This window comes from Halichoeres trimaculatus, unplaced genomic scaffold, assembly GCF_033239565.1.
Source record: "Halichoeres trimaculatus isolate MK-OKI-2021-1 unplaced genomic scaffold, fHalTri1.1 fHalTri1_scaffold_16, whole genome shotgun sequence".
NCBI classification, from domain to species: Eukaryota; Metazoa; Chordata; class Actinopteri; order Labriformes; family Labridae; genus Halichoeres; species Halichoeres trimaculatus.
Window position 1 is genome coordinate 21,867,790 of NW_027437194.1, and position 27,831 is coordinate 21,895,620.

The 27,831-nt window shown below is 38.6% G+C and overlaps 1 protein-coding gene across 2 annotated transcripts in view; it reads right to left on the reverse strand.

Moving 5' to 3' along the window:
* plppr1 (phospholipid phosphatase related 1) overlaps positions 1-26,041 on the reverse strand; it is a 60,879-nt gene extending 34,838 nt beyond the window's left edge. The window contains exons 1-2 of one of the 2 annotated variants that reach the window (XM_074691010.1): positions 25,853-26,037; positions 3,630-3,739 (exon numbers count right to left, since the gene is read on the reverse strand). In XM_074691010.1, the coding sequence (XP_074547111.1) occupies positions 3,630-3,689 (60 nt within the window). In that variant the 5' untranslated portion in view covers positions 3,690-3,739; positions 25,853-26,037. Of the gene's footprint in view, positions 1-3,629; positions 3,740-25,852 lie in introns of both variants that reach the window. The other variant, XM_074691011.1, reaches the window with a different exon arrangement.
* Between the last annotated feature and the right edge of the window lie 1,790 nt (positions 26,042-27,831).

Below are 27,831 nucleotides of genomic sequence, written 5' to 3' on the forward strand. Positions count from 1 at the left end.
AAGAGACATGTTATTAATAACCCTGTCATCTCTAGTCTCCCATCATATCCTGCATTTTTAATTAACAAAGTCTTACAAATAAGCCATGAATGTGGGACAAACAATAACTTTAATATGTCATCTCCAAAAGTAACATCAGACAGAATAAAGCTTGTGGATACTTGTTGGTATCAATAATGGCTGCTGGCCAAGGTGTGTGATCCTAATACCTGTTATTGACTAACTTGGAGGTGTGAATGTTCCTACTGGCACTGGCCAGTAAGTATTACATTTTAAGATATAGTCTTGTGCTGTAAGTTCTTCTTAATATAAACTGAACTTTCCAAGTTTGATTTGCTGTCCACTACATACTTTAAGGCTAATATATGTCACCTTTCTTTAAAAGAGAAATTATTCCAACCTTTGTCTGAGAAGAATTAGAATGAAAGTGAAAGTGAACATCACAGCTTAACAGTTAATCTTTTAGAAGTGTTGTTATTTCAAATGATTCCAGTAGCATTTAGTTTATTCATGAAGTGGTTATGATACAACTTTTGTTGAATGTTCTTTAAAGAAAACCTCATGTCTGTTGTAGAGACCCCCATACCACCACTGCCAAAACATCCTGTAGATAGAGTCTTACAAAAACACGTCGATCTTGGGCATTGTCTCCAACATTGTTATCTGCATATTAACCCTTCTCAGTAACTCTAATTAAACAAACCCCACAGCTGTGATTAGCTGAGCGTGTTGTGTTGTGTTCCAGCCAAGACACTTGAAGACTGTAAATGAGCAAATTGCCGTACAGAGATGACAGGCTGTCCAACAGAAGGACTTTCTTCAGGAGCTGAAGGACTGTCTGATTATTCGTCATGGGTTACAACAAGAAAAAAAACATAGAGAAGAAGGGAGCTTGAAATGTGTGTTTCATCTGAAATAACACTTATTTTCTTGTCAGTAATTCATATTAAGGATGATGTCTGAGTTACTGAGACAAATACAAAGAAGTAGACCCTGCAATATGCATCCAAGTGGATAAAATAAAGATGTCTTTTGCAAACAGTACTAGCACTTACAGTTGAGGCCAAAATGATTAGCCCCCTGTTATAAAATCAGACAAAACTCCTAATTTCTCCATGGAAATGACCATTAAAACAAGAGTTTAGTATAGTGTATCTGTTTCCAAAACAACAAAGACAAAATTTCCACTAAGGTGAATTAGGATATTTTATTGATGCACTAAGTTAAAAAAAAAAACAGCAAAAATGAGATGTGCAAAATGAATAGCCCCTGGCCATTAATAGTCAATAGTGTACCCTTTCTGAGCCACGACTGACTGCAACCTCTTAGAGTAGTTCTTTACCAGGTTGGCACAGGTCTCCTGGAAGGAATTTGGGCCCATCCTTCCATTGCAAATTGTTCCAGCTAGTCTTAACTGTGTGGTTTCAGAACATGGACATTCACTTTGTGCACCTGCCATAGATTCTCAATAGGATTGAGATCTAGGCTCTGTGCGGGCCACTCCAAGACCTTAGTTTTGGTGTCCTTTAGAAACTGTTGGACCAATTTTGATGTAAGCTTCAGGTCATTGTCTTTTTGGAAGACCCAGCGACGACCTAAGCCTGGACTACGAGCAGATTTCTTCATGTCGTCCCTCAGATTCTCAACATAATGGGTTTTTTTTCATGATGCCATGCACCTGATTAAGGCTCCCTGTACCTGAGGCAGTAAAACAGCTGCACAGCATGATGCTCCCACCACCATGTTTAACTGTGGGAACTGTGTTCTTAGGGTTGTTACGGCCTTGGGGGTGCCTTTGGGTCTGTTTTTAGTTGCCCTGGTTACTGGTTGTCCATGAGTCTGTCTTTTTCAGGTGCTGATTAGTGACTAGGTGCACCTGGCTGGTGCACAGGTTATTAAGGACTGCCTGCTTTGGCGCCGAGGGCTCCCTCTTTCTTGCAACCACTCCCTGGTGTCAACTGCAGCAGCTGATTGCTCTGCTCTTTCTTTCTTTCTTTCTTGTTTTTGCACAGACAACATGCACCACACATGACCCACTACGGCCATACACTCACACACACTACTGATGCTGACACTCACACCCCACGTCTTCTCTCTTTAACATTTGATTAAATAAAATATGTTCAGTAAAACTTTAATTTGTGCATGTGCATCTCCCTTTTTGTTGCAGCTCTCCAGCCGGTCATGATAGGGTTTAAGGGATACGTAAGCTACATCCATGTGCCCAAACAGTTCCAGTTTAGTCTCATCAGCATCAAGCTACTACATAGCACAGGTGAATATTTGATTATATCAAGTTTTTTATCAATGCTGCAAACACTGGACAGCATTTTAGGAAAATGTTCCATAATTTCTGGGGGGCTAATAATTTTGGCCTCAACTGTATATCTTATCAAAAAAAAAAAGAGGACTTTAACCCTCAGAAATACTGTACTCCAGAAACGTTACACTATTGACTATTAATAGCCAGGGGGCTAATTAAATTGTACATCCCATTTTTGCTGTTTTTTGTTTCAACTTAGTGCATCGATAAAATACCATAAAACTTAGTGGAAATTACGTCTTTGCAATTTTGACAACAGATACACTATAAGCACTTGTTTAAACGGTCATTACATGGAGAAATCAGGAGTTTTGTCTGATTTTAATAATAATAATAATAATAATAATGAATTTTATTTATATCGCACTTTACATTTGGAAGCAAATCTCAAAGTGCACAAGAAGGAAGGATAAAAACAATAAAAACATTAATAAAAAAAATTAAAAAAAAAACATAAAAATATAAAAAAAAACAGTAAAAACAGTCAGTAATAATTGTAAACAACAGAAATTAATCAGGAAAGGCAATACGGAATAAAAAAGGTTTTATAACAGGGGGCTAATAATAGAGGCCTCTACCGTAGGCTTTCCTTACAGAAAACTTCCAGGTCTTCAAAATCCAATTTCCCTTCAACATAAGAGAATAAATTACAGTTTCCAAACAGAAAATTCCCCTGCGAAGAATCCATGAAATGCTGTCAGAACTGAAGGTAACTTTTGCCTTTTCTGTGTGATTTACATCACTAATGATGTTGTTTATAGCTATATATGTAATCAGTCGACATAGGCTACATTAAAAGTGAGTAAGGTCCTCAACTTACCAGCTTAGCTGACGAGTAGATTCATTTACAATATGACTGAAAAAGGTTTTTGTGTGTGTGAGTGTGTGTGTATGTGTGAGAGAGAGAGAGAGAGAGAGAGAGTGAGAGAGAAAGAGAAAGAGCAGGAGCAGAGAGAAAGAAATGCACGGTGTCCTGAGACATCTCTCTGATTAAAGACTTTGAGCTGACATGGTAATTAAATATGGAGGAGTTGTAACACACACACACACACACACACACTCTCACACACATACAGTAAGTGGGTTTCCACTCATTTCAAAACTTCAAGCTCTAGTTAACAGCTGATGCTGAACAAAAAGTGGTCATGTGCCAAAAGCTAAGTCACAACACACAAGCTCCTGCCCTGAACCATCCTCAAAACCAGGACTGATATTCATAAACACATACAGATAGTCATAAAATGTAATTATTGTACAAAATCACATAAAATTAGCCAGTCTCATGCAACCACACAGTGTCTCTCACCTCTACAAAGATAAAACATGGGATGATGGAGTAGCTGCGCAGGGTGTTGTTGGACGCCATCTTGTCTCCTGTCAGGAGACTTCTCCTTGCAGGATTCACAGCAGCTCACTCTGCAAAAAGGAGAAAGTAAAGCATTAGAATACATTATCTTTAAATAACAGAAATATGCCAACACCACTGTTACTGAGATCAATTCTTAACCATGAACAATCAACCACAACTTTGAGGTGTTTGATCACTGGAAGGAATAACCCATTTAAGACTCATGCTTGCTTGGATTTTAACAGAGATGAAGATCAAGGCAAACTTGAATAAATAAACACATTTTTATCATCAGTGGAACATGATCATGTGCAATAAACACATCTCAAAAGACTGTCCAATACAACAAATCATAAAAAGAATTATTCACAGGCAAACATGAAAAAAAGCCTGTCTGATCGTGTGGATCAGCAGGAGGGAATGGGAATAGTGAGCTTCAGATCATATTCATAAGTCATCACGAGAAAAGTTAGTGAAAGTCATCTCATCGTCCTACTTTTGATCAATCTTTTTATACTGTTTGAGTCTAATGAAAGCATAAAAATGGACTTGGAGAAGTTGTACTTAAGTTAAAAAAAGTATCAACATCTCTGTCAGTAGCTCAATTTTAAACAATGTCATCTGTACAATGAATTTTCTGACAACTACTACTTCACTTGTTAGGGTGTTTAAATAGTCACTCACACCTTCTTTCTGCCATGATGGACAGTGACAGATTTTCTTTGAAATTGCAAAATTCATCCAAGCCCAGTGCCACACTCATTGACAGTCATTAACTTGAAGTTCCTTGTGCATCCAGGGTCATACAAAAGAGTGTCATCCCAGGAGCTTTGTCACACCTCCTAATGGACTCACAAAACCCCCTTTACCACATGTTTCATTCTAATGCAAGCTTTGGGAATGATTGTGTTTTTTGCCATGCCTTCAATAGTAATCAAGTATCTTTATGCTGCACAGTTACATCTTAAAGGAAATTTAAAATTCTGGTGTCATACTGATGCTTAGTTTTATGTTAGAAGCACCCAGAGCCATTTTTCCTGCAGACAAATAAAAAAGCAAGAACTAATGTGCATCAGATTCTCTAAATTTGAGAGGAAGACCTTGAAAAACATCTCTACTTGGGACATTCATCCACCCATTCAGACTTAAGCTGTTTATCCCTGGTCTCATTACCATAGGACAAGAAGAAAAGCCCAATTGACCTTTTTCCTTTGTAAATTCTCTTTAGGGGGGGTCACACGAACTCTCAGAGCTGCCAGAAGATTTAATCCCTTTGTGGTCTCCTGTGCCTGACCTTGGGTCTACTTTCAGTGCCCTCAGATAATTCCTCCCGTCTCCAATGAGACTTTACAACATCAGCTCCTCTGCCTGACGCTAACAGAACTAGACTCACACCATTGAGAGATCCATAATACTCTCAATATTTGTGTGTTTGTCTGTGAACAACATAACTCAAAAAGTAAAGAACAGATCTTGATGAAATTTTCAGGAAATGATCAAAATGGGATAAGGAAGAAGTGATTTAATTTTGGAGGTGATCTGGATCACCATCTGGATCCAGGATTTTTTTTAAAGGATTCTTTATCATTGTGAGATAGGGCCAGTTTCACCATATGTGTACTTAACTCCATGATAAATGGTTGGATTGCTTTGCAGAACAATACAAGACAAGGTCACCATAATTTCTGACATATGTAACGTACGATTTAGACCCTGGCAATATTCTGGATACTAACATCCAGTATATGAAATGTGTACTGGGTCATCATAATTTTCAACACTGTCAGGAAACAAATTATCGTACAAACCTGCAACTAACACCAAATAGTAGCAGACAGTCTGCTGAAAGGGAGTATAACATTAAAGTAGGACTATGACAATCACAATATGCTTGGCGGAAGTCTGCGCTCTCTGAGTGCTTTTCTAGTTAAATAATACAATCACTTCACACATGTCTCCGTCATATTCATTGTTGCTATTGTTCTTATTATCATAATAATATTATGTTTAACTTGTTCAGTACATAGTTAAAATGTTAATGCTCAGTTTTACATTTTGAGTGTTCAAATTTTTATTAGTCAACACCTTCTAGACCAATTGCATAGCCCCGTTGCCTGGCTCGCCACCAATAGCAGCTATCAGGGCACATTCTGTTCACCATCAGTAAGGCTGAAAGTAACACACACTTGCTGATGTGTTTGTAACATCCAGGAAATGTACTTTCTTAGAAAAGTTTCATAGATATAATAACTGTGACAGCACTTTGGCAAAAGTTGGCTGCCTGTTATGCAGTTGACAGACTTTGTTCAGGTGTTGACTGTTCACTCTAACTTGCGTCTTTTATTCTGTAACAACTCACACATTCCTGTTAGCTACAGTCCAACTCTGCCCTACAGGCACATTATTTTTTACATACGTCTATTTCCTCAGCATGAGAATAAAATCTCATTGAAAATTTAAAAAATCACAAACCGCAGCATTTAAGTTGTGGTCAAGCTCGGTCAAAGAGAAAAAAAAAAGCTGATTTTTCAAAATTCTACACCTAACATACAAGACTCTTTTTTAGAATCATGGAAATCAGCTGGATGGCATATTTATGTTACTCAACTTAAAGATGTTAAACAGTGCTTTAATAAGAGGAAGCCAGTACTAACATAGAGTTTTATGAGCTGTAAGATTCTGGTCTGAACTAAGATGCACAAGATTCAAAAAAGCCATTCCAGCTATGGCAAAACGGAAGGAAGGATAGAAAAAATATTTCAGTGGCAGTTAGCATCCAAAAGACTATGGATTTAAAAGTTTCATGTAAATTTTTGTTTTTTCCTTCCAGCGAGTACACATCATTACAATCAAAGACACCTCATCTCTTTGTGCCCACTCAGCTAACCTGTGTGAAGATACTGTCCTATATCTCTTCTACTTAAAGAATCCAACATTTCTAAACTCTCTAAGACATAACACTTCAATCTAAATAATTCATTGGACACAGGGGAATAGCACAGCGGCGGACAGAGATACAGACATGTCAAATCAGTCCCTGTAAGCATGTCCAGGGATTGGTATCAATTACAGGTTCCTGTTAAGAACAGGTTAGAAATGTTTGATTCTTTCACCATCATTAGCCATTGTGCTTAACAATTCCCTTATTGATCCTTAACATTATACTGAAGCAGCTGGATCTTATATCAATATCACATGACATGCCACACGACAATCATGCTCCTCAGTCAGTAACAGAAACTCCAAGACAATGATGGAAGTGGTTGGGAGTTTGGCTTCACTTTACCAAAAAGCATGCTGAAAACGCAAAGTGCAATTCGTACAACGCTGTGATATCATGCGAGCATGGCAACACCACCAACATGTTAAACATTTGTCAATAAACTCAATAAAATTTTGTTGACAGAAAACCTGTAAAACCTACTTTTGTACACAGAACACTCACAGGAGGAAATAATAAGGGAATTGATAAGGAATCAGATAGATAACCAGAATCAATAGGGCACTGGTATCAATGAAATCTTATTAATACCCATCCCAAGTCAAAACACCAGTTCTTCATCTACTCCTGGCCAGATTGCCATACACTCATGGTATTTCAGAGTCGATCTATTGAACACAGAAGTCAAGTCTATTTTGAGTCTCGTTGTTAGTCAGGCAGTGAACTAACGGTGCCTTTGTTTTTTCACCCAGAGCCTTTTTTCTCCACCTGCCTGCCCCCATCCTCTCTGCCAGCATTTCCATCTTCAGAGCACTCACTTTGGACAATAAATGGTTAAAACTTCTTCAGTGTCAGGGGTGTTGCTTGTGGGTCCACAGATAAAACAGAAACATCTTTCTTTAAATAAATATTATATTAATCCACATAAAGCTCAAATGAAAACTGCTGAATTTTATTTAACAAATAAAATAATTCAGAGTTATCAACCTGCATTAAGATTATTCTTGAAGGTACAGCAAGTTGTGTAACTCCCACTCATCACTGATTTAACGCACAGTTATGCTCAGGAGTGACTCCGCTGTCCAACTTGACCACACGTCTGTTATGGGAAAGTGGGCGACTGCACAAAGCTCTGCTTCTACTTTGCTTCTGTGATGCTGATACAGTGTTGAGACAGCGTTTAAAGTATTTACAGCCAGGTAAGATCTACCTTGAATCCAGGATTTAATTTATCCTGCTGAACCTTTCTTTTTTGACTGTGTATATTGAGAAAGTGTGCCACCTCAATCATTTTCTGCTCTTTCTGCTTCATCGTCTAAAAACATACTGCCATATGCTTTGCACATTTTACAAAAATCCTTTCCTTTTTTTCTATGTCCCAAGTAAAAAAAAATCTTCAAAATAGAACACAGTAATTGTAGGAATATTTTGATCATTTTATAAATTGTAGATGTTGGGATATTCAAAGTCTTCCTAATTTTTAGAGCCCTGGCTTATGAGATTTTGAAATTACTGCAGTGCATGTTTATTTTTACTAATAAGCCCTCTGTAAAGGTATTTATTGTCTTTTGATTATTCTGTCTTGGAAGCCATTACAGTCTGGACATGGTGCCAAAAAAATGATGCATTATTTGTTTTGGTGGCTCATATAATTGTCCATATCTCCATGCTAAGCTGATTATGTATAACAAAGGACAGGATAGGGCTGAGTACTGGTGAGAACCTCATGATACAATACACATCAAAAGATCACAATATTGCTCTGTATAGTGATATTCTACACAGTTAACTATTTGATTAAAAACAGATTTTTATTCTTTTATGTTTGATATAAAGAAAGTCAGATGCCGTGTTTTATACATAAACTTATCTTGAAAACAAAAAGTGCATGAAGTTTGTCACTTAGATTACTGAGACATGCAACTAAGGTTGCATAAAATGACTTTGTGAAAGTCATGCTAAGTTGGTGAAACTGATAAATGTCACTTGGTGTAACCAATGTTACTCATAGAAAATCTAATATTGCAGAAAACATGACTATGATTATTATTTTATTAGTCTACTACACTTTAAAAAATGAAACTTCAAATGATTTTAATCTAACTGACCCAAGAATAGAGAGAAAACATTGATATTTACGGCATCAAAACCCACACCATCAAGTTTAGTGAAGTTTGGAATATACTTTCAGATTATATTTATTATACAGTTTATGGGCAACAAACAGCGGAGTAGCTCTGCAGCGCCATCTACTGCAGTGGAGGTTCAGAAAACATATTGTACTTCCAACTCACCTAAAATGTGAATTTTTACTTTAATAAAAATATTGCTATTAAGAGTTATAATATCCATATTGTGTCACAGGTCAGTATCACAAGATATTGCCATTCACATCTCTACTGTAGGGGGAACAAACTAATCCTTTGACTCACACCAGCTGCATGTTCAGTCTGGCACGTTGCTGGACTACCAGACAGCTGGAGACCAAGGACTTCTCGATTCCCACCCCAATGATAAGCATCTCCTTGTTCTTGTTAAGCTGTAAAACTAGTCCACTCGACACCCTACCAGTCATACAGGCCATGTAAATTTCATTACATTCAATGAGGGGCATGTTTCTGGTCTCCCCTGTCATTTGCAGTTTTTAATAACCGTACTCCCCCACTTCTATCCCAGAGAACATAAAACCTCCACTACAACACATCCACATGATCCATCTCAGTGCACATTAAAAGTGTAATCTGCCCCCAGTGACTCAGTGCTCTTCAGATTATGGCGGTTAGGTGCAGAAACATCAGCCACAGAGAGGAAATTAGGTAGTCAAGCTTGTAATGTGATAAAAGCCCCCAAAATTAAATGACCACACTAATCACATTTACCTTGTCACACTGCTGATATTTAAAGATATAACCCATTTTAACAAATATTTTCTACTGAGTTTAATTATTCATCATTTCTCCAGCTTGCACCTTTGAGCCATTATTTTTAAACCAGAAAAACAAAAACCTGACAGGTCAAACTGATTTTTCTCTCAGTTAAAAAAAATGTTTTATCTGTATGGTGTTATCTAACAAAAAGGATGAGATTGGGTTCTGACATGAGGGAAAAGGGGCCATAAGTTGGATTTAAATATTGGCTGCCCAACTGAGGGCTAGCCTCATGAGGCACATCAAATCCTGGCATCGAGTTTCAGCTCCAACACAGACTCAAAAAGTGAGACTGAATATCAGTTACAAAGGGTTGATCTAAAGGACGGATCAATTCAATTCAGTTTTATGCTCTTCTGTAAGGCTAAAGTAGCACAAATGGAGATCACTACAGTGGCTCAGCCGCAAACTCACTGCTGAGGTTTACAATTAAATTGCTATTCCTGTAGATATTTAAAATCCCTAAATATTGCAAATAGTTAAAAACAAATCTTATTTCATTTTAGTTTACAAAGTTAGAAAAGCCTAAAGTTGCCAAAACATATTTCTCTGTTTCATCCTTTTTTAATGATACTGGTATCACATCAGTATCTGTATCATCTGATACTGAAGATTAAGTGTTGGTGTTGGTAGCAGCACTCAAAAAGTCAGATCAGTGCATCTCTTATAGACAAACAATGATCTCTAATTTGTAATGCACATGTATAAATGATAAATGCCAAAGACAGTTCTCTACATTTGAACATTTTCAGAAAGTATTTGTTACATTTTGCACAAAAACAAAAGAATATGTAGTTCTTGTCATTTAAAGGTCATTAAGCTTTAGTTTTACTGGTCAGGTTCACTTGAGATGTTTGACCTTAAAGAAGTCTGACACTCCTGAATTAAAGGAGTCCATTTCCAGGTGATATTAATTTTGTATCATCATGAGGGAGAAGAAAGGAAGGAGGGCTTTTGGTTAGCCTAGAAACAAAGGAAAGTGCTGTCTGTCTTACAATCAAACAGTCCCTCTCATTGTTTAAATATCCAGAGTATCTTTGCTTGAGTATCATATTTTCATTTTTAAAAAAGGCTTTGCAGTCACTGCTTTCATATTGTCCTATTATATCGCCAATGTTACCCAGGGAGTAGGGAAAAAAAGAAAACTGGCGTTTTGGCAGTAGTCAACTATAAGCTTGATGATTTTGACTGGCAGCTCTGAGACAGATGACTCGAATCAGAAAATTCAAGTGGGCAACATTCAAATGTCAAAGAGTTTACACTCCATTCATTTATTTCTGCCTCTAAAGCATAGCCTCACAGCTGTGAGGAGTCACAGGACTGAACAATCTGACAAACCACCGCCAAATCTTAACATTATTTCTTTTTTATCTTCAGTTTCAAAAGATTTTCAAAAATCATCAGTTTTTGTTTTTAACAATTTCAAGAAGCAATTAATTAGTTGCATAAAAATGTGATCAGTTGATTTTTTAAGGCTGGTTCATCAAGTGAGTGGCCTACAGACGCTGTCAAGATTCATCAGTATCCCCTGTCTACCCAGCGGGCCGGTGTTGGCTTTGTCTAGACCAACTATTCTCCTCTTTTCCCTCTGTAAGAAGGGGACTATAAAACATTCAGCACAGGCATATCATCTGATTGACCATCTTATGCTTCCTTAACTCCAAATAATTTTCTCTACCTGACTGTCTGGATGGGTCGTTACTGTCACAATGACAAATGCCCACCACACACCGTAAAAGTGTTAGGAAAAGTTTCACTAAGGCTTTTTTCTTTGAACAGGGTATAATGTTGGCTCAGGGGTGTCACACTGCTTTAAGGTTTTGTGAACATGCGAGAGACACAGCCTGAACGCTACATACACACTAATATTCACATACACTTAGCATGAAAATAAATTTAAACTTAAATTTAATAGAGACAGTCTCAAAAATAATTCCGTGCAATTTGGCAAAAATATATCATGGGGCTATAGAGTTATAAAAGAACATGCAGATATTATTGGTAGTTGTCAAATATGTACTTTAAATTAAAAATCATCAATTTCATACATTTTGATTTTTAAAATACAACTAAAAAAAGCTTGTTTTGGGGTGTACTACAGTACTGTTCAATTACATTTTTGTTTTTAACATGCTGTTTTTAGATGCTTGGTTTCAATCTACTTTAATTTTTGACCCCACAGCATAAGTCTGTGCTCTGGTCAGGTCGCCCCAGTCTAAAATGTCTGGTCACGCTTCTGTTTGTCAATGCATATCACGTTGCCAGTACGTTATGTTGCTTTGCTCATCAACAAATGTTTATATACTGAACGTAGGCTGATGGAATTAGGGATAGGTACCTTTTACATTTAGAAATGAAACTGTATAGATGCCCAGTATTGGGCAATCAGTATCCGTCCTCAACGGTTCCAATTTTTGGTGTTTATGAGGTAAAAAATATCAATTTGTCTGAAAATAAAATACTTTTTTTTTCAATTTCTACACATTTATTCTTCAATTTATAACCTTGCAATGCTGTGTTCATGTCCAGCATGGAAAATCGCCTACTCTTCCACACTCTCACGGTCACAAGGATGCATTTAGGTACCTAAACATGGCACCTTTCGATTTTGCATGAATCGGTACCCAGTACTTTTGAAAGAATTGGGTCGTACCTATAAAAGTACCTTAGTCAATCCCTGGAAGGAATACAGGGCAACAGTGACAGACAGAACTCAACTTTCCCTGGTAACAGACGAATAACTTTCCAAGCACTGATGTCCATGTAGCCCATCGGCAACCCGACTCCCTCCCTGCAGTCAATATGAATACAAAATTAATCATTCACAATGATTTTAAAAAGCCGATTTTTGATCCGTTGTATAAAATGATGCAATTTTTGATCAGGCACAAAAAAGATGAGCACCTCAAACTTGTGGAACCACTTGGATACATTACGTACTTTTGTTCAAATTATATTAATAAGTTTAAATTTCTTTTTTGACATTTTAAAAAGAGTGTGAATGTTTACTACTGCTTGTTACATTGTGTGTTTACTCAGACAAAATATTTCATTGTTTTGAAAGCTGAATAAATGTTCAGAGGACTGGACACAACTTATTGTAATAGATTTCTTTTAGTTACTCAGAAATTGCTGCGTTTCACAAAAATGTGATAAATGTATATTTATTTAACAATCGGCCTGAATATCAAATTGGAAAAAACGGCTATGCATATCGGCATCGGCTGCCCAAATTTGGAAAGCATCGGCATCAGCCCCCAAAAAAACCCATATCGGTCGACCTCTAGTCAAAATCTCTTGACAACAGTCTTAACTATAACACCAGAGACATCAGATCACACACAACATATTAAATTATTCCACAGAAAATAGTTCAAGCATATTTTATTTATTCTTTTTAGTATGAGATCAAAGCTTTCCATTGTCATCATACTGGTTAACACTGTGGCAACAACACTGGAGTCTGTTAGCAGAATTGCTGAGTCAGTAGGCTAAACAACACAAACAGTATCTTAGATCCTGATCAGTAACAGCAGATGAACTGGAGAGTACAAACAAGTTCTTCTCGCTTAAAGTGAAAACTTAAACTTGAGGAAGTGAGAATTGGAGTATGTTTTGTTCTTCAGAGGTTGTCAACTCCAAAGGAGTCTAAGAAAGCAAGCTTAATGAGAGCAGACAGTCAACATGACATCCCGGTCACCTTGTCTCACTCAACGAGCCCTTCTATCCAAACTGAAGGGATTCTATCTAGCATAACCACGAGCTAGCAAAACATTATCTCCTTTATCTCAGACAATGTGTGACAACATTCCTCATTTCCCATCTTTTCAGTCTCTGTGCTTAATCCAGCTGATGGCTGTAACATGACGTTCACATGGGAGACTCTCATCGGGTGTTGAACAAGCCATATAGCATTTCTTATGAGTCTTATCATCTTATCGTACAATCAGCTTTGCTTTTACCATCGTTTGATGTAAATGTTATCATTGTTTTTTACTTTTCCAGGCAAATTTAGAGCCTCATACATTAGACAACTTTGAGTTTCTCTTGTTCTCATGGAAAAAACAAAGGAAAGTGTTTGGCTGGGATTTATGCCATGTCAGCATTTTACTCTGTGTCCAAGCCTTGCCCACGCTCTATTTGCGCCTTTATACTTGACTTCAGAGCACTTCAATACTGAAATTACTCCTGCTGTCACTAAATTGTTTTTTTTACACATATTGTTATGCAACCCTTTGAGATGATGAAGTTTTTATCTGTTAAACTTGTTCATGAAATCACAAGAGGCAAAAGTTCACTTCCAACAAGTTATACATATGAATCTGCCTTTAAAGTCCTTATCTGCTGCCTGCACAGAGGACAGCACATTTTCTCTCACACAAACAAAGAGCTCTCCCATGGCTACCACTCTTGCCAAGCAAGCATCTTTAATGCTATAAATAGTCTATTTTCATGCTTCCCTTGTGGCTGTCTCACAGTTATCCATGGGAAACCAATGTATTATTTCAGCTGACAATAATGATGGGGATTTGTTGATTATTGTTTTGTATTCATCAATATGCATTTTACTGTTCAGACATCTGAAGATCTCCCATGGATAATCAGGTCATCATTGGTTAGGCTGTTGGAACTTTTTCTATAGTGCAGTAACATACGTGTACAATAAACTTGGAAATAAGAAGTGTCATCTGTTCTCTTCTTGCTTCCCTCTGAGCTGAGCAACAGACAGGAGGGTGACTCACACTAAATCAAGCAGAGTGAACAAAACAGTGAAAAACAGATAAAAGTGTTATATGAGGGAGAAACCCAGGGGACGAAAGGGTAAAATGATGCATAAATAGTTTTTCAGAGAATGGTTCATTTGGGGCAGAGGAACTATTCCTTCCTCTTCTGGGACGTGCTGCTGTCATGTTCAGGAGGAGTTCCAGGCAAAGTATTCATAAATGATTCCTCTTCCTGGCAGCCTCAGGTCTTGGCTCATTTTCCAGTTACACCAACTATCTGAGCTCATGAAATGTTGTAATAAGTTTTTTGTTTACAGTACATTTATTTTGATGATCTAATGGCTTTTTTCGCTTGCAAACAGCAGTTGTCCATTCCACATGTCTGGAGGAGAAATTCAAAGTTTAATTTTTGAAAAAACTTAAACCTGTCTTGTTGTGTTTCACAGTGATGATGCATTGCTTAAGCACTCATTCACCCTCACAGGCAGGCTTGTTTCAAGACTTAAAATCCATCCATCCATCCATTTTCTATACCGCTTATCCTGTTTAGGGTCGCGGGTGGCTGGAGCCTATCCCAGCAATCATTGGGCGAGAGGCGGGGTACACCCTGGACTGGTCGCCAGTCAATCGCAGGGCTGACACATAGACAGACAACCATGCACGCACACACTCACACCTAGGGACAATTTGGTGTGACCAATTAACCTGGTAAGCATGTTTTTGGACTGTGGGAGGAAGCCGGAGTACCCGGAGAGAACCCACGCATGCACGGGGAGAACATGCAAACTCCACACAGAAAGACCCACCGGCCGAGGTGGGGATTTGAACCGGTGACCTTCTTGCTGTGAGGCTGCAGCGCTAACCGTTGCACCACCGTGCAGCCCAAGACTTAAAATTGATCTTACAATTAAGTAGAAAAATAGTTTCATATTATCTAATGCAACAAGCTCATTCAGGGCAAGGTTTCTGCAAGCTGCTAAAGGTGAGCTACATGTATTAATAACCTGACATTTAGCAGAAGCAGATTGATATTCTATCTTTTTCCTTGTATGACTCTCTGAAATACTGTGTTTCTGGCAAAGACAATTATGAAGACTATTGAAATAAAAGGACTGTCTCTTCTCCTGAATCATTTAAACTAATTTTCACATCATCATAAATAAGTAAATCAGTGTTCTGAGTGTCACTAAAAAAACGATACAAGCTCTGTGAAGCTCTTTGGACCCTTTCTTTTGAAAATACCACTGATGGAGGCTCTGTGTCTTTTCTTACACGCCAATCAGTTTGTCCATTCATTCAACACAGCTGACCAATGTCGCTGTTTGAATCCAATTAACGCTTGCACACAATATAAGCTCTAGTGGTGCTTTTAAACCAAATTCGAATAAAATCATTTACACCAGTGAAGTTCATGTAAAGTCAATGTAAAGACACAAATTTCTGTCAGGCTGCACATCTTGGCCAAAGCAAATTTGTGCCAGATAAGCAAATAAGACTCAAAGTGGTGCAAATTAATCACGTGAATGAAACAAATTTTCATAATTGACAAGACTACAAAAATTCGGAACTCAAGTAAATCCTTCGCACTGTGATAGTCTCATAGAGGTACATTTACCTGGGAAATATGGGACACAGATATGAGTGATGAAACCACAACCAGCAAACATTCAGTGACTTTCAAAATCAAACAAACCCAGAGTCATTTTTAGCCTGACTTTAACAACAAACTGACACAATGAAAGCAACCAGGCCAAAAGTCTCAGGTTTGAGGTGTTCAGCCAAACAAGAACAAGGAGAGGTTCATCATTGTGCTGAAAATCGAGGAGACACCTCAGTCTCACGATTCCAACCATTTGGCAGTCCTGAAATTGGGGATGGGTACCGAACATAGACTGTATAAAACATGGACGTAGTCTCGCCAACGTCACCCACCTGTTTCTGAAACTGAAAATGAAGCACATTGGCTATAGCGGCCATATTGGTAGTGGCAAGGGCTTCGCCTACAGCCATAGGGCGCCGGCCGTCACGTGACCCTCAGCTGTGCCTCTGATTGGAGGAGCTCGCAATCTTGATATCATCTGAACGGCCGCATTAGAAAAAAACTCACCCCCCGTACAGTGGGAGCCGGTAGTAAAATTAGCGACTCAGACAGGAGACGTTTTTTGAACCAGGCTGTAAATAGGTTAATTTCTGCTTTGAAAATGGCTTTTTGTGGCTTGGTGTGTGTGTGTGACTTCCGGAGCCAGCCTCAAGCGAACACTCGAGAAACAGCAGATTTTAGCACTTCAGCATCGTCTTATATTATCAGACCGGAGGTTGCCGCTTGGTACCGAATTAGGTAAGATGAGAGTTAGAAAATGAACACTGGGCCTGACTCCAGATATGCCTGATTTGAGGCTTAAAAATAATGATAAAAATATTTTTTTTCTCATAAAACACCTTTAAGGTCTTAAGGACACATTACAGAGGATAAAAAAAGAAATTGGGAAGGGTACCGAATTAGGTACTTTCATAGGTACCGACCAAATTCTGTCAAAAGTACAGGGTATCGATTCATGTAAAATCAAAAGGTGCCATGTTAAGCTACCTAAACACATTCTTGTGTCGTTGGGAAGTACAAAAGTAGGCAATTTTCCATGCTGTACATGAACACAGCATTGCAAGGTTATATATTGAATATTTATGTTAAATTTATTTTTTCATGAATTTTCTTATTTAACAAATTGATATTTTTTAACACATAAACACAAAACAGTACAGAAAATAGGAACCGTTAAGTACCAGTACCAATTTCCAGGTACCGGGCATCGGTGCTGTATCGTTTAAAATGTGAAAGGTACCCATCCCTACCTGCAATATGCTGAACTTAACAGGCAGCCAGCTTGATGTTGATGGATGAAAGAGCATACAGTCAATACACAACAGAGCAAAGCCAAACCTGGTGTATTCCCGGTGTTAAAGGAATTAACACAAAACTTTGGCAAAAGCTGTTTGCCTGTGGCAGCTCAGAAGGGGTCTGGCTGCAGACCTCCACTGTCACACCAGATTGGCACCAGATCCATCTCCACACAGCTCAATTGTCACCTATGGGCCTCCATACTTGTGCATCTGCCTCAACCCTCTCCTCTGCCTGTATGTTGATGCTTTGATTGTCTTGGGATGTTTCTGGGTAGTTACCCCAGCCTATCACAGCTCACCCAGTGCACAAATGATTTTGAGTGACGATGATGGCAAGTTGAAGCTATTCCAAGCAGTGAGGATAGCGAGGGTAACACTGAGAAAGAAATACACCATCAAAGTGAGACAAAACTCTACACAAGTAAAGCTTGTTCCTAAATGAAAGTAAATGTTGGCTTGGCTTTCACTCACTTTGGGGCCCTTTGAGAGCAGCTTGGGACAAAAAGATAATTCAACATTTGTCTATATACACATGAGTAATCCAAAATTTCTAAAATATTAAACCAGAAGAAGTAAGATGAGACAGCAAAAAGAACAAAATGTATTGAACAAATTCAGGAACACCCTTTAAAAAGAACCAGAACTTCTGAAAACTGGAAATAAAAAGAAAACACATTCCCTTGAGACACATCTCGGGTAGGTGGGGGAGGAGGGTGTAAGAAAAGTAGAGAAGCTGTACAAAAGAGCTTGCCATGATGTATAATGTCTGTTCCTTCAGATACTGCATACCATACACATTCAAACATCAAGTGTCAAAAGGTTTTCCAGGTACCAAGCATTTGCCAAGGCCTCTGGTCTGATTGTCACCTCCACATTTTGTAGCTAATCTGTTAAAAGCCTATGAGGTTTGTCCCCCCAGCCTAAATTATTTTTGTTTCAAAGTTATCTCAGACACTTATTTCTCAACTGGGAAAAGGAAAGCAAAGCATTACCACCTACTAGTGCTGCACAATTAACTAGTCACAATCACAATTTGAGAATGTGCAGTTGTTTAACCACACAGCAGTCTGACATTTGTGATTGAAAAAGCTAAATCTGTGCCTTTGTGTTAACAAACGTTACAACCATCCAAACACCAATCAGCCGCTCTGACTCTGTGCGAGTGCAGCCTGGTTATTGTAAATGAGAGCTAATGGAAACTCATCTCAGTAGAGCCAACCAAACCTCCTATCGTAAAACTCAAACCTGTTGCCTTTAATATTCTGTTTATATATATATATATATATATATATATATATATATATATATATATATATATATATATATATATATATATATATATATATATATATATTTTTTTTTTTTTTTTTTTTTTTTTTTCCAGCCTACATACCCTCTGTTTCTTTTTAAGAAAATGATCTGTGACCCTGTCGTACCAAGCAGGTGTTTTTTCCAAGGACTTTAACAGTGTTCTCTTAACACTTCTCATTTTTACGAAAGGTATACTTGCTGGGGATCGATAAAGCCTCCGGATCAGTCCAGAACAAGTGAGAAGATGCTCCGGTGGAGGGTTATACTTCAAGATCGCTGACTGGCTCATTTCACTGTCAATCAAAAAGGGATTCGGCCTCAGACAGGTCATCCAATCATCATGCAGAAGCCCAGCGTCCAGACCAGCCCACTGCCTCATAGACCCCCAGAGATGCTGAGCATCCAATGGGCGGGACAAAGCCCAGCGTTTATCCAATGACCGTCCAGTTTCCACTGTGGAACAACCCACTCTACGCTACCCCACTGAAGTCAGAAGACGCTCAGCGTCTGACTGTGTTAAAGCGCTGAGACACTGTGGGGATGAATGAGAAGGAGGTGGAGCCAGTTACCTGTGATAGGAGCTGATTCTGAACAAAAGATGAAGGAATTCTAGCGCACATTTTGCCAATGAAATGTACACACAGCAGTACATATAACCACTTTTTTGGGGGACATTTAAGGGGAAGCTGAGCTTCCCTTGCAGTCTTAGAGCAATTGCCACTGGTATAAATACATGCAGATACTATTCAATAAAATCACAGACTGCATTCGCAGATCACAGCATTGTGAAATACAACCATAAATGTTTAATTTCGCCAAATCATGCAGCCCTACCACCTACATTTAACCTCTAATTATCCCACTAGTGATGAGTAAAAGTAAATCTAGTGATATCCAAGAGTTTGCATTAACTTAATACAATCAACTCTGTGTAACGTGCAGCATTTTTTCTTCAAAAGGTGCTTCAGGCTTCTTTTGATTTCCCAATCTCTTCTCAATTTAAATACATTATAAAAAAAACAACAGAACTGGTGAAGTCAACACTGTAAGTTTACGGGCATTACTTTGCTACCCCAAAAACAGCCAATAGAAAACAAATGCAATTGCTTTATGTATTTTTGCATATGTATGAATGTAATTTTTTTAAGTCGGGGAAATGTGTTTTCCCAAGTGCCCTAAGGCTTCGGTGTGTGTGCGTGTGTGCAATGTGTTTGAGTGTGCTCGTGTCTTTGTGTTTAATACTTTCTGCTGCTATGCAAGTTATGCAAGTTTTTCCCATGCTGCCTTGTAACATCTCCAGATTTCAGTCTATATTAAGATCAAACGAGCCCTTGATCTCACAGTGTTCAGCTATTTTTCATCCATCAGACCCATCACAAAACAGTCATCTTGATGCAGCTGCAGGGAGAGAAGTTGCTTCCTTCTGAGATTTCTTAACATTCCTGCAGTATCATGCGAGTGCTGCCTTCCCTCATCCTTTCAATCATTCACTTTAATTAAAAGTAGATTCAACATTTCTGGGAGCTGTTTTCAGTTTGTATTTTTTTCTTTCTTCTGACAAAGAGTTTGAGTCAAGATGGAGCTTATTTTTACTCATAAAGCAACAATTTGGGTTGGTTTTAGCATTGTTGGTGAGTCAATAAGTTCTATCCTAACCTGCTTTTATGAGTTTTTAAATGAAGCATGTAAGGTAATGTAGTATGAAATACTGTCTTATTTTTTTTATTTCTGTTTTCTCCAAATATTTGAAGGTTTGCTCATTTTGATATTTTTTTTTTGTATTTTGTTATTTTTGTAAGAGTTACACAAGGGGGAATTTGTCGGCTTTAAGAGTTGCAAAGCATGAACAGATTTGACCCCCTGCATATTTCATGGGCTAGTGTTGGCCAGTGTAGTTTGTGTAATACATGAACACTTTTTTTTTATGTCACGGAGTGATTTCCAGAGCAGAGTTTTAAAGCCAATCAGTTGCCATATTGGAAATATCAACTTCGCCTAACCTGTGTTCCTCTTACCACTACATGAAGGGGGGCAACTCCACCAACTGAGGCAACCCCTACTACCATCACCACCACCATCCCCCCACCCCCAAGAACTCGAGTTTATTTCATTTTCCACAAAGCGCCAGATCACTGCAGAAGTAATTCAGAGTTACCTCTCTCATAAATCAGATGTATACGCTTTCATTTTATAATTTAACAGACTAAACAGCCTTATGTTATTTATTTAATTCACACGACGGGATGTCATTTGTACATCGTAGGGTCACATTTCTCCTCGTGCCCTTGCTTGCATTTACACACACAGACAAGCACACTCCTTATAGTGGACAGAGGGCTGGGAAAACCACAACAAGAAACATCTCCCAACAGCCACAGTGTGCTCCCCTGTCCATCTAGTCAGTCACGTCCCTGAAAAGAGAAAATTAACTGCCTGGATACTAGGGCTGCACGATATTGGAAAAGACTGACATTGCGATTTTTGGGGGGGTTGCGAAATATTGCAATATTAAAAAAATAATAATTTTCACCAGATGACTTGAATAGCTCTGTTTGGGAAGAATTTGGTTGACTCACAATGACACCATTGTATTCCTTGTATACCGTTTAATCCGGACTAAGGGGGTTTATCTGTGAATGATGAAGATTGCTGTATATGAAAGGGATCCAGGAGGCCATGTCTCTGTACAAAATAGAATAGGTTTCAATTTCAGTTGCTTTTTTTCCATTTCTCCAATAAATGGGGGAAATGCGATAGTCCCATCACATGCGCAATGTGACTATTGCGCATGTGCATATTGCAATGGCGACGTTCAAACGATATATTGTCCAGGCCTACTGGATGCCAATTCAGTATACAGAGAAGGTATGCTAGGTGTTGATCTGCTGATAATCTTATTCATGTAAAATGTGTTAACATAGTGAAAAAGAAGTTTTTCTGAAGGTTGGTAGTGCTTCTATGGCAACAGCACATTAATCAGTCAGATTACAAGTCAAGTTAACTTCCCTTTAGTTATTGACAGTTAAGTGTAAATATCTTGCTTCACTGCTCCCAATCCCTTTGAACAGAAAATATTCATTCACCGTTAAGTGTGCATTAGCATTTCTTTGGTTGGAGTTCAACAGCTGCAGAAAACAGCAGCAACACCTGCATGAAGCCCTCTTCTTGGTATTATCTTCTCATTTAACCCATCTCTTAATACTGCAAACCTCTATTGCCTCTTGAGATAGCTGTGTGTGCAAGAAACATGCAAGAGTAAAAATAGCAGCCTACTGCTAGATTCTGGCAATAGCACTTTTCACTCTATTTCACCAAACAGACTTTCATTTCAGCACCTTAGAAGTGGACATGCCTAACAGACCAACCTGGAACACTTTGAGGAGTAAATCACTGAATGCTTTGACCAACTTTTCTGAACATACATCGCTGAAATAGTCCACAATAATGACACACATACATCAAAACTAAACTCAAAGTAACATTGTGACTCAGACGCCCCCAAAAAATCCTGTTGAGGTCAGTGACATTTTGATTTCTATAAATAAAAAACAACAATGCCCCTGGTCTTCATGGCTTTCCTGCTGAATTTCTGAAACACTTGAGGAACATTTTGGCAACTGGCTAATGGCAGACATCAAACAAAGGTCCAAATTCCTGTCTAACATAAACACTGGATCAATCTCACTGTCACTTAAACCCAACAAAGACCAAACCTCCCATCAAGTTGCGGTCACTCTCTCATCAATACAGATAAAAAACCATAAGTACAACCCTCGTATTCCGTCCAACAATCAACACAAACCATTCTGTCAGAAGGAAACTTCAATCTTTTCTATCTTGTCTTCATTTCCTCACAAAACTATATCCGTCCCCTCAACAAATCGACAACAAAACCTTCAAATCATCCCAGTGCTTACTTCTAGACCACCTGTGAAGTATGGTGAAGGGGGCATCAAGGTTTGTGGCTGCTTTGCTACCTTGGGGTCTCCGCAGGTTGCTGTCATTGATGAAAAAATGAATTCCCAAGTTTATGAAGACATTATGCAGGAGAACTTAAGGCCATGTGTCCACCAGTTGAAGCTCAACACACCAATGGTCCAAAGCACAGAAGTAAATCAACCACAGAATGGCTTCAACATGACAAAATACATCATCTGGAGTGGTCCAGTCAGAGTCCTGACCTCAACCCACTTGAGATTCTGTGGCATGACCTCAAGGCGTCCCAAGAATTCTTGGTTGACGTTATCACCACCAAAGAAAGGTTAACCAGTAATTAAATCCAAGGGTTCACATACAGTTACTGTTATTGATACTTTTTTTTAAACTGTATGTATGACCAAAGATGACATCAGAGCCCTGCTAATTACACCACTCCCCCTAGTTAAATTTTGGAGGTGATCTGGATCACCGTCTGGATCCAGAATTTTTTTAGAGGATTCTTTATCATTGTGAGATAGGGCTGTTTTCACCATATGTGTTTATAACACTACCATAAATGGTTGGATTGCTTTGCAAAACAATACAAGACAAGGTCACCATAATTTCTGACTGATGTAAAAGTACGATCCAGATCCTATCAACATTCTGGATACCAAGATCTGGAATATGAAATATGTAAGCGGTCATCATAATTTTCAACACTGTCAGGTAATAAATTATCGAACAAACCTGCAACTAACACCAAATTGTAGCAGACAATCTGCTGAAAGGGAGTATAACATTAAAGTAGGACTAAAGTGTTGGTAACAATCACAATATGCTTGGTGGTGGTCTGTGCTCTCTGAGTGCTTTTCTAGTTGGTTATGTACACTGAAAGGTGGTTTTCCCAGTCAATGTGTAAATGTTAAAGCCTGCCTTTTCACTAGGATACTCATTATAGTGGTGTGGTTGTGTATGTTTTTTGCCCCCTCCATGTGGCCAACAAAGATATGAGGTTTTACTTTCAATTCAGTTGGCACACATTCAAAAGTATTATGTACAAAAACTCTGAGCTAAGAGGCTTCCCTTGCATTCTGGCGTGCCATAAATAATTGTTTTTGTGCGTCCCAGCCAACAACAAATCTCTTAAACTTCAATGTTTAGACACATTAAAGAAACTTTATTGTTTGGAATCTGGCAAAACAATGAAAAAGCAGCCAGTTCTAATAATTTCTGGATCATACTGCTGCAAAATCACCTGCAAGTGTCTGCTTTTCAGGGATAAAGGAGGGCCATTCAATCTCTGAGGTGGTAGTGTCTCACCTCAGAGGTAATCCTTCCCACTGGGACATCATAGTGACAGATCTATTGCCCAATCAGGACAACCCCTCTGGTCCAATAACCCACCCCCACATCTGCTGGTAATCAAATACCTGCTAACACTTGAACATAGAAAGGTTATCTATGTGTTTAAATGTGTATGTGTGCACATGATCAATAACCAGTCTCCGGGGTGAGTAGGGGAGGGTAGGATATCAAGGCAAGGGTTCAGAGGTCAGACCTGTCTGCAGAGCCACTCCCAACCCATCTTGTGTTTTCTTTCTTTTTTAAAAACAGCAGCATACCATAGTATATTTTCTTTCTGGTGCAATAACTCCACCATAGCGCTGATGTATGCCAATTACTTAATAAAATTCACTTTTTATTAACATGTTTTTAAAACTGACACATCCTTCTTCTATTTTTCAAGTTTATTTCCCATAGCTCACAAGGCCTCTTGCAAATCACTTGTATGTTTTGGTTTTTCAATCTCTGTGTGATGGGGTAATTATATGCTACAGCAAAATTTCCACATAAATCTCATGGGATGCCCCACTCTGCTTCAAGCAACACTCGTGTAGTCCTCTCCTTAAAAGAAGGATGTTGATACAAGCAGAGTTCTGCTACAACATCTCAATCAGTACGCCTCTCATGTTAAACAGGTTTGTAGGAATAGATGTTGGAGATCCTGAGCCAAATGAAAGATGGGATTTCAATAACTGCAAAAAGTCAAATTTGAAAACAACAATAGAATATGCAACAATATTAATCTTAAGGTCTGGATAAATAAAGCAGCATTACGTTTGAAGTTTTCTATGTCATCTGCATTACTTCAGTCAATGTTGAACAAAAAAAGTAAAAAAAAAAAAAAATCAACAAAAAAGAATTAGAAAGGCAAATACTTTAAATAAAAGTAGAACCAAAATGATGCCAGTGAATCACACATGGATGAAGAATGGTAAGGACAGCAGTGGTTTGTTAGTAACAGTAGGTGCTAATGCTAATGAGCTGATGTCACATGTGAGCAGATGTACAGTATGTCATTTCTTGGTATAATGATGTCACATTTGACCTCAGCTTGTTTTGTCATCTGATTGGTCAGTGACATAATCCTGTAAGGAATCATGAAACACAAACAAATGGCCTTCTGTTTGAAAAGTATAGAATGGGACCTTTCATACTCATGCACTCCTGAGTGTATTTGAGCAATAATGACAACATTGACTTTCTCAACATAGAGAGTTTCCAAACCATTTTGTTGCAGGCCTGCTGACCATATCAGTATATCCACCTAAGTTTTACAGTGTTTTAAATTAGTCCCATTTAAATGCATCTTTAAACCTGAACCTCTCCGTGACCTCTCAATGGACAAAACAAATTAAGGACCCAACAAATCAATGAAAATAAAGCCTCAAATGGTACATTTCAGTTTGAATCAAAATGTATGAGCATTTTTTAGCTGACAATGATGGGTTAACTGTTACTGCTACTCCTATCTGTACTTCTCTTGGCTGGCTGAGGCCAACGCTTTTCGTTTTAAGTATGAAAGGCTTTAGGATAAAAAAGGAGATAATCAGAAAGAGGTGATGGCACATATCAACTGCGCTGTGCTCGTCTAAGGGGCTTGTTGAGGAGGAACATCCACCCTATGATGTTTGGGGGCGGGGAGATGGGCCAAAATTTTCCTGCTGGACGAGACACATTTGCTCGACAACGAATGAGACCCGTATTACACAGATTTGTTGTTACTCTTCAATATTTTTACTAAGAATGCGCATCAATGGCAGATTAAATCTGCGAAATTCACAAATACACAAGCTCTACTAAGCGCCAGAGGGCGGTCACTGTTACTGGTAGAGACAGGTGTCTATCTAACACCGATATCGATCCATTACAATCGTTTCAGTAGGTTCCCTTGAAAATCAACTAGAACCAATCTCCAATCCGTTTCATTCATAAAACAGCTTCTAAACGGTCTTTGACTCGATTCCTCTCATCAGATTACCGCGCTGTGACTTGATCGAGGTCCGAACTTGCCTCAGCAACAGACAATAGCTGCACAGTCCCGTTTCCTCTTACTTCTCCCCCACATACAGCGTCTACATGCATCACACACACACGCTCATACACACACACACTTACCGCGGTGTGATGAAGCAATATTCCAGAGAAAATGCGAATCCATTAAAGGTATGTGGGGAAAAGGGCGAAAGGAACCCGTGTGCACTCCCACTACTATTCGTACTACTATTCCATCGGCTCAGCACTGCTCGGTTTGTGATGAGGATCACGCAGCGTGTGAACGCATGAGGATGGATGCTGTGCCTTGTCGGGGGGCGGGGCCAAGACGCGTTCTCGGGCTGCTGGAGCGTACTCGACTCTGTGCAGGGACCTTGTGTTACAAGTAAGGCATCTGAACTGCCCCAGAGACCTCCAGGACCTAAAGGAGCACTTCAACAGATCCCCCGGCTTGGAGTGCATGAAACATCTTATGTTTACTTGTGAGGTTTGTTAAATTTTTTAATCAAGTGGTTGATCCCATTTCTTGTGTGGAGTCAAAAGATTTATTTTCACTGGTTCTTTTTTTTAATTTTATTTTTATCCATTAATTTTTTCAGGGGACTTTCATTATAAGAAATAATTGTTTTATTGGAGTGATTTTTTTTTCTTTCGATCATGGTGCGATGCCAAATAGTTGGGGGTTTCATGCTCTTAAATCATAATTTTGTGAATAAAAACTATCAAATAATTTCTCACATCAGGGACCAAATAAGGGATATAATGGATAGACATCCTAAAGCACAGTGATATTCACAAACACAAATAAGCTTTTTTTTTTTTTTTGAGCGGTAACCAATTTACCGGCTTGGAGCGGCAGTAGAGGTACAGGTGTTTGTCTCTCAGTCCTACGGTTGTTGGTTTGATGTTATTGAACCCAAAATTGCACCTTCATTTGGTCAGTGGTGTGTGAATGTGTTTGAGATGAGCTAGTACTGATGGTCCTGTACTGTTGCAGCAATCAGTGTGTGAACCATGTGTGGATGGGTAAATGTTAAAGCACAAGTTCATGTAAATATGTTTCAAAAATAAATAAATAAAATTAGATTTATCTTTCTTTGTCTTCCCAAGCCTTGCAAAATAATTAAAGGCTCAGTGCGAGTGACGCTAACTGTCATCTTTCATTTTGCCTTCTCATCAGGCTGTTGCTCTACCTTATTGCATAACGCTTCTGTTCTCAAAGGAAGGTCTTATTTTCAGTTTCACCTCTGTGACCTGGCTAGTTGTAGCATTAGCACTGTAAGTGCTCTGCTGCCAAAATTGGGACAGACAAAAAGTGAAACCTGGCTGCTCATCTCTACAACAAGAATTTACTGAAGAAACACTGGTGTGTTCAGTGATCTAGATTCAGGGCGCACGCTACATTAAACTCTGTGCTCTGGCTCTCCCCCCATCCTGTCCTCTGCTGTTTCAGCACAGTTCTCTCACTCCTCCCTTCGTCTCTTGTCTGAAGCCTTCAGTTACAATAACCAAACTGTGCAGAAAATTTAGAAATACTGTAAAATCAAGACGTGTCGCCAGCACGAGCTATAATTAACAATAGCACTGATTTCTATGGAAGATTGGGTGGATTATTTTGCCATGAATTTAGTGCGGTGTACAGAATCCTAACAAGGGCAGTGGTAGCCTTGAGGCATATCAGGCTTGTGACCACAGGGCTGAGGGATATAAATTCACAGAATTAGACAGAGAAACGGACCAAGAGACAAAAAAGAGGTGAAAAACTCAGGAAAATATAGTTAAATGTGTGGAATTGAGGGATGTCAATGAATTCAAACACATTTCAGGTAGAATATCTGTGGCAAAAATAAATATGCTTTTTATTTCACCAAACTAATAAAAAATCAAAATATGAACAAATCAAAGACTAGTTTCCAAATGTGTTGGAAACAAAGTTAGTGCTTTATCTTGTTGCATGTGTGGGGCAAAAAACACTTTGAGTGGTCAGAACACTAAGAAGCACCATGCAAGTACAATCCATCACCATTTCCTTACCATAGTGTTGTGTTTTCCCTCTATCATAGTTGGTTTGGTTCATTTTTTCCTTCTTATTTCTAAATGTT